The sequence below is a fragment of the Boleophthalmus pectinirostris genome, unplaced genomic scaffold (assembly GCF_026225935.1).
Source record: "Boleophthalmus pectinirostris isolate CB_2022bp ecotype Guang Dong unplaced genomic scaffold, ASM2622593v1 HiC_scaffold_8, whole genome shotgun sequence".
Lineage (NCBI taxonomy): Eukaryota > Metazoa > Chordata > Actinopteri > Gobiiformes > Gobiidae > Boleophthalmus > Boleophthalmus pectinirostris.
Window position 1 is genome coordinate 11,069,885 of NW_026571515.1, and position 8,380 is coordinate 11,078,264.

General features: G+C 39.9%; 1 protein-coding gene across 1 annotated transcript; it reads left to right on the top strand.

The window, feature by feature from the left end:
* Window positions 1-141: 141 nt before the first annotated feature.
* On the top strand, window positions 142-6,338 carry LOC110168051 (ras-related protein Rab-7L1-like). Its single transcript, XM_055166129.1, has 5 exons — window positions 142-261; window positions 800-871; window positions 2,070-2,251; window positions 4,425-4,546; window positions 5,769-6,338. Exons 1-5 carry the CDS (start codon window positions 144-146, stop codon window positions 5,878-5,880), a joined length of 606 nt encoding a protein of 201 aa, XP_055022104.1. The 5' UTR covers window positions 142-143; the 3' UTR covers window positions 5,881-6,338.
* The last annotated feature ends 2,042 nt before the right edge of the window (window positions 6,339-8,380 follow it).

Here is an 8,380-nt window from a genome sequence, read left to right on the forward strand (position 1 = left end):
TTTCAAACTATTCCGCATATTTACCCAGCGTCTTTGTTGCTAGGATACATAAATTTTTATTGTACGTTTTGAGATAAGTGCTGTGAACTTTGGCCATGTTCACAGAGAGTTTCGTCGGAGGAATCTCAGAGCCGGCCCGAAGCATGAGGGAACATCTGATGAAAATACTGATCATTGGAGACGGAAATGTTGGAAAATCTTCGTTTGTTAATCGTTACGTCAACGGGCAGTTCAGCGGAAACTACAAGATGACAGTAGGAGGTATTATTATTACTACTACTGCATGTTAATTTTACTGCAATTACTATAAACTACAACTATAGAAACATTTAGTGGTACTTTTGCCAACTAAACTACTACAACCAACTGCTTCTAATTAACTGTTCCTAACTACTGCCACTTCTGCTACTACTACCACTTCTGCTACTACTACTACTACTAGTGCTACTACTACTACATGTGACAAACTACTACTATGGAAACATTTACTGGTACTTTTGCCAACTAAACTAACATGTAACTACTGCAATCAACTACAACTAATTAACTGCTACTAACTACATTTTACTACTACTGCTACGACTAACTACTACTACTATTACTATTACTATTACTATTACTATTACTATTACTATTACTATTACTACAACAATAACACATCTGCACTCCTAACCTACTGCTACTACTACTAGTGCTACTACTACTACTGATGTGACTAACTAACTACCTACTACTATTACTATTACTATTACTGCTACTACTACTACAATGTTCTGATAAAATGTTTGTGTTTTTCCAGTGGACTTTTCATTGAAGATCTTGCAGTGGTCAGAAAGCGAGAAGGTCAGATTACAGCTCTGGGACATAGCAGGTACAAGCAAATACTACAGTTATTACTATTACTACTTCTACTGCAGTACTTCTAATACTAACACAACTGCTACTTACTGCTGGTGCTGCTTTCAATCACTTGCATGCCCTACAAATGTAAATGTGAATTACTGTGATAATTACAGCTACTTTACATTAACTTTAAATTACTATGACTAAGACTAACAAACTTACTACTATTACTACTACAACACATCTGCTGCGCTCTTAACCTTCCATCTACTACTACTTGCACTTAACCACTACTGTTATCAACACAATTTACACAATTACTGCTTGCTACTAACTACTACTTCTAACCACTATCTAAATACTACTATGCCTATTAATATACTACCAGTAATTAGGCCTACTACTTTCACTAACTGTTACAAGTTACAGCTTACTACCTACAGTATTTCTATGTCTACAACTAGTTAGTACTACTGCTACTAATAACAATCCATTACTACAACTACTACTGTCACTATCACAAGTACTTCTTCAATGTCTACCCTACCTACTACTACTATTTCTATTCCTACTACTACTACTACTACTGTGACTGTGACTAATTACCTTCCCGCTTCTGCTACTACTACTGATACTACTAGTACTACTAGTAGTACTACTAGTACTACTACTAGTACTACTACTGTGACTACTGCCTGCTGCTACTACTACTACTACTACTACTACTACTACTACTACTACTACTACTACTACTACTGTGGCTAATTACCATTCCCACTACTGCTACTGCTGCTGCTGCTACTACTACTACTACTACTACTACTACTATTCCTACTATTACTATTACTACTATTACGACTGCTACTACTGCTACTAGTACTTCTACTGTGACTAACTGCCTACTACTACTACTAGTACTAGTACTAGTACTACTACTACTACTACTACTACTACTACTACTACTACTACTACTACTACTACTACTACTACTACTACTACTGTGGCTAATTACCTTCCTGCTACTACTGCTACTACTGCTGCTACTACTACTATTATTATTACTACTATTTCTATTACTGTTACTACTATTACTACTGGTACTACTGCTACTAGTACTTCTACTGTGACTAACTGCCTACTACTAGTACTACTACTACTATTACTATTTCTATTATTATTACTTTTACTACTATTACTACTTCTTCTTCTCGTGCTCGTGTGTGCAGGTCAGGAGCGGTTCATCTCGATGACTCGTATTTATTACCGCGGCGCTGTGGGCTGTGTGCTCATATTCGACGTGAGCGACTCTTCTAGTTTCCTGAGCTGTCGACTCTGGAAACAAGACCTGGACCTGAAGACCAGACTCCCCAACGGACAGACCCTCCCCTGCATTCTGCTGGCAAACAAGGTCAGGACTAAACCAGGACTAAAACAGCCAGTACTAAACCAGGACTAAGCTTGGACTAAACTGGGACTGAACTAGGACTGAAACAGGGCAGAACCAAGACTAAACTGGGACTGATCCAGGACTAAACCAGGTCTAACCTAAGGCTGAAACCAGGGCTGATACCAGAGCTGAAACCAGGGCTGAAACATAACTGACCGGGTCTGAACCAGGGCCAAATCAGGATTAAACCAACCAGGGCCGAAACCAGGGCCGAAACCAGGGCCGAAACCGAAACCAGGGGCCGAAACCAGGCCGAACCAGGGGGAACCAGGGAAATCAGGATTGAAACCAGGGCCGAAACCATAAACCGGGCCAGGGCCGACTAAACCAGGGCCGAAACCAGGGCCGAACCATAAACCAGGGCTGAAACCATAACTGACCGGGTCTGAACCAGGGCTAAATCAGAACTAAACTAGGACTAAACCAGGGCTGAAACCAGGGCTGAAACCATAACTGACCGGGTCAGAACCAGGGCCATATCAGGATTAAACCAACCAGGGCTGAAACCAGGACTAAATCAGGACTAAACAAGGGCTAAACCATAACTGACTGGGTCTGAACCAGGGCTAAATCAGGATTAATCAAACCAGGGCTGAAACCAGGGCTGAATCAGGACTAAATCAGGACTAAACAAGGACTAAACCATAACTGACTGGGTCTGAACCAGGGCTAAATCAGAACTAAACTAGGACTAAACCAGGGCTTGAAACCTGGAACTAAACCAGAACTAAACCAGGACTGAGACAGGGCCAAACTAGGACTGAAGCAGAGTTAGCCATTAGCCACATCATCTACAAATCACGGTGTTAGAAAAATAAAGCTGCACTGTGAAACATTCTCCATAGAGGCAGATACTAAATGTATCACACTCCACTTGCATGAAATTACAAGTCAAGTCTGTGGAGAGGCAAGCTTGCAGTAATGACACATGCCGTTCAATGTTCAATAGAAACACCCTTAATGAAACAAATGGTTGTGTTTTAGTCGATTATTTGGCTGAAATGTTAAGCAGTGGGGCTTTAACTAAAAAATAAATCAGGTGTAAATGAAAAGAGTCGACAAAATGGTTAAAATTGAGGCATAAAAATATCTCCAGTAATGTAATATTTTTGTACCGTTACCACATACAAATGACTGGGCAGTGAGTCAGAAGCAACTGATTCAACACAGTGACATAGGTCTGGTTTATTTTGGTTGATTTCATATTTTTTTTGTGTTGTGCCTGTAATACTCCACCTGTCAATGAAACATGACTAAGATATCATTTTTAAACCAGAATTTAATGCTGCAATGTGTTTATTTTCCAACAGACTGTACGACAAAAATGTTTTCTAAATGATGTTTCTAAGGTCAAACGCCCATTGTGTAACTTTCTGTCGGACCTGCTTTTCTCCTTGGAGACGTTATTGCTTTGCCTGGAATGTGTCACGGTATGGCATTAAACCTTTTTATCATCACGGAGACCAAACCAAACCTAAGTTACAGGTCAGATCTGTGGAGAGGCGACCCCGCTCACAGTCAGAACGCCTGCTTTTCTAGGTATTTTTGAGCTGTAAAATCACCTGTAATTGCACAAATGTAAGGTAGAGCTGTTTAATGTCATACTGTGGAACATTTGAAGCAGAGCAATGACATTTCCATAGAAACAAGAAGGTGACGGACACTCCAACCGAAAAGTTACATAGTGCACCTTTAAGAGATGCCGTCACTTCTGGGTCCAACCAGAAACATCACCACTGATTTTAAAGTTGTTGTTTTTTTTGTTGTAGTAATAGTGGTGGTGGTAGTAGTAGTATTAGTAGTAGTACTAGTAGTAGTATTGGTAGAGATAATCGTAGAAGTAATCGTAGTAGTAATCGTAATAGTACTAGTAGCAGAACAGCTTTGTAAAAGTAGTAGTGCTGTTAAGGTTTGTAGTGGTAGTAGCAGTAAATGTTTTGTAGTAGTTGTAGTAGTTGTAGTAGTAATTGTTGCCGTAGTTGTGGTGGTAATTATAGTGACAGTAGTCGTAGTAGCTGAAGTAGTAAAGGATTGCAGTAAGCTAATAGTTGCAGTAATGATAGTTACAGTTGTACTAGTGGTGGTGGTGGTAGTGGTGGTAGTAGTAGTAATATGTTTGTACTTGTTTGTGCAGTGTGACCTGGGGAAGCGAGTCGTGTCTGCAGACAGCATCGACAGGTTCAGCAGAGCCAATGGCTTTGTCACGTGGATGGAGACGTCTGTGAAAAACAACAGGAACATCGAAGAGGCCATGAGGTACATAATACACAGAGAAGTATTTAATAGTAGTATGTGTAATAGTTGTGATAGTAGTAGTCGCTGTAGTAGTTGTAGTTGTCAAAACACAGAGAGCTTCTGTCAAATACGGCATGAGGGTCACTGACTTTTGGATCAGGATGTCAAAATGAAATTTTGTGCAAAATTTAAGACATTTTGGACATTAATTTCAATCTGCGGGAGGCGCTAACGAACCAGATACATTTTTTCCCCATTAAGAGGATTTAGGGCAGGGAGTGTAACAATGGTTTCAAATTTCACCGTGCATTTCATATGTGCAAATGGGAGCAATTCATAAAATCCAACGTTTCAAAAAGAGCCCGTAAGACCAGAAACACACTGCAAGTGTATTTCGCCCTCAACCTGTATGAGTAGATTTCAGAAAATAGAATCCAACCTATTTTTTTGACACTCTACGCAAGAGTAAGGCGCATATGCCCATCAGCACCACGAGGCCTGTGGCAGTAGATTTCGTTTTAAAGGAGCCCAGATTCAGAAATTTAATATGTTCTTTGAAATGTACTTTTGAAATCCCTGTGTTTGCTGTGGTCAACTTGTACAGATGGTAAATACAAGTCTATTCACGTTGTTTGACTGTGCAGCTGTTACAAGTGGCTAAACGCACCCAGGCAAGTCTGATCAGCTTTCCCATTGACAGAAAAAGAGCCAGTACAGTGTGCATACGTCCTAATGGAGCAGGAGTGTGGCTGCCCCCTGGTGGAGCAGGCGGCATTGGCATAATAATATTTTTTGCTCATCTTCTCATGATCTACTTCTGTGTCAGATTTCATGATTCTACAGGCAATTTTTGGGGGGGCATTGTTCCTAAATCCTAATGCAGTTTTTTCTGTGTGCGTGTGCTGAAGCGCAATTTAATTTATTTTTGGAAATTAGAAATAGTCAAAAGATAGAGAAGCAGGAGTTTTAATGTTGGCAATTTTTTGTGAGTTTTCACCACTGTTCGCTGGGTGAAAAATAGGTAGGTTGGTTTGAAGAAAAAGATTCTGATACGAGAACAACGTTCAGTTTTTTCTATATAATAACTATACATTTTTGCCAGCTTCTGCTACTTGGGCCTAAGTAAGTAATAGTACCATTAGTAGTACTAAGAGTAGTCGTAGTAGCTAGGCCCTATAATCCTTTATGTGTGTGTGTCTGTGTCTGTCTGTCTATGCATGTGTGTGCGCGTGTGTGTTCACAGGAGACTGGTGCAGGAGATCCTGTCAGTCCAGTCCAGTCCAGACCCAGGCCTGTCTCCTTCTGAAGACCTCATCAACCCACAACAAAACCACAGCAGAGCCTCCTGCTGCTGAGGAAGGAGTAGTATTAGTAGTATTAGTACTAAAGAAGCATGCTAAGAATTGTTCCTTTTTTCTTGTATACATCATATATTGACTGTACAGTGGTAGTAATCGTAGTAGTAGTAGTTACTAAATAAGTATGAATTAAGAATTGTACTGCTTTTTTGTATATACTGTATAATTTCTGTGTATAGCAACAATTGTTGTAGTAGTTAATTAATTGTAGTAGCAGCAGCAGCAGCAGTAGTAGTCAAAAGTGTAGGCATGTATTACATGTATGTAACTGTCATTTCCAGCAGAGGGCACTGTCCACCACTATGAGCTTATATGAACGTGCTTCCATAAAGTAACACTGGAAACACAGTTATAACTGTTGGATGCAGAGAAAGTTGAATAATGTTCATTGGTACCAGGCGGGAAAAATACTAGTAATATTAGTAATAGTACTTGTAGTTTAGACTCCTCCTCCTCCTCCTACTACTACTCCTACTGAATCTTGGCTTCAATGACGTGAGGTGCCTTCTGTGAAGCACTGTGGACAAAGTGCTTCACAGAAGGCACATCACGTCATCACGTTATTCGTGTTGTGTGTTATTTTTGATATCACTGTTCACTCAGATAGGTCTCTGTATAAGTCTCTGCTGCCTCTTGACCAGGACTTGAAAAAGGTTTTTAATCTCAGTGAGATTTTTTCTTGAATAAAGGTTAAAAATGTAAATACATTTGAACTACTGAATTCAATTCTGTGGATACATTATTGCTTTTTAAAAAGTAATTCTGGTTAGCTATCTTTAACAATTATCTCCCATTTTAACTGAATGTCTTCCCTGCTCCAGCCCCCATTTCATGCTACACGCTTGTTCATGACGAACAGCAGCTAAAAGCTACCACGTGTAATTAGATTGACTGACCAGGCTCTGTTGTATTCTCACATATCACCACTAGATGCTGTTTATGTTACTGCAGACTGATAGTGCACCAGCTTTGGCAGAAGAAGACCAAAGAGCATTCTGGATGCACTGTTCGGTGTTGATGAGAGATTCTGTTTTAGAAGTCATTGCTACTTCCTAAAGTTTTCAACTTTTCTTCTTTCTTTCCACAAACTGCCACTAACTGATGTAAAACTGATAAATATTTACCACTATTGCACCAAACAAAGTCATAATTAGAAAAACATGAAACGTCATTATTAGCATTCCTCTGGCGTTCTTAAACATATGAGCAGAGAGCTGTGCAGATTTCAGCCATAGCGACAGGCCTTTGGAGGTGAACATAGCGGCGGTGCTGACAGGCGGCACAGGGATGAGAAAGCCTGTTTAGTGTGAGAACGAGGTGTGGAGCGTGCTCTGTGAGGTTGCCAGATCGTTCCCGCCTCTACCCTCTCCTCCTCCATCTTCAGCATTGCACCATCAGGCCTGTAGACTCAGAGCAGCAGCGAACAGGCACACATGGCGTCCTCGTGCACTACGTGCTGCACATGGCCCTACATGTGAAGACTCCTGATGGAGCACATGTCGGGGACGTGGAGGCAGCCTGGGTTTAGAGGCTTTCAGATGAAAAAGAAAAAGTTTGCCCGTCTCAACTAGGGCCTGACCGATACATCGGTTGGCCAATATTATTGGCCGATATGGGTCGATATTTTTTGTAGGCATGTTATACCTCGTTATAAAACTTAGACCAGACATGTCAAACTCAGGCCCGGGGCCAAATTTGGCCCACGATATGGTCTCGCGGGCCAAATATAATTATATCAGATATGTATTAGAGCTGGCCTGCTGGCTACAGGTAGGCTATAGAGACATTATTGATTTAAAATGTTATTATTATTTTATATATTATGCTTGTTCTGGATTCAGTGTTTCAGCAAAACTATTATTTATTTTAATAAGAAAAGGTTTAACATTACATAAAAGAGAAAACATGCAGATGTTGTTGACATTTTTCAATAAATATTTAATTTGGCCCACGACTTAGTCCCAGTTTTTAATTTCGATCCTCTGTCAATTTGAGTTTGACACCCCTGGCTTAGACTCTCTACGTTTTGTCCATTTAATCCAGTTTAGAGACAGATAAATGTCCTAATACATGGCTCTGCATCAATATTTATTTGCAACGTAAATAAATATTTACTTAGAATTGGTTTGGCAATTGATTTGTGTTGTGTCCTTGGGCAAGACACTGTAGGGTTATGGCACAGTCTTTTGTCCTCTGTGCATTGAATCATCTCCTACAAACTACTTAATCTTTGGTTTGGACTGGTTAAGCTCTGGTTTAATAAACTTGTCTCGTCCTGGTTTAAGTCTTGATCAAATGTGTTTAGTTATGATTTAGACAAAGGTTTAATCCTGGTTTGGTTCTGGTGTAGACCTGGTGAGGCTTAATTCAACTTTGGGTCTCTAGCGCTGTGTACATATAGACTGATCATATTAACTACTCATTTGTATTAATGGAAAATAAGAAAAAACACATGATATGTACAATGGAATGTATATGTTGTAATATTCTTAATAAA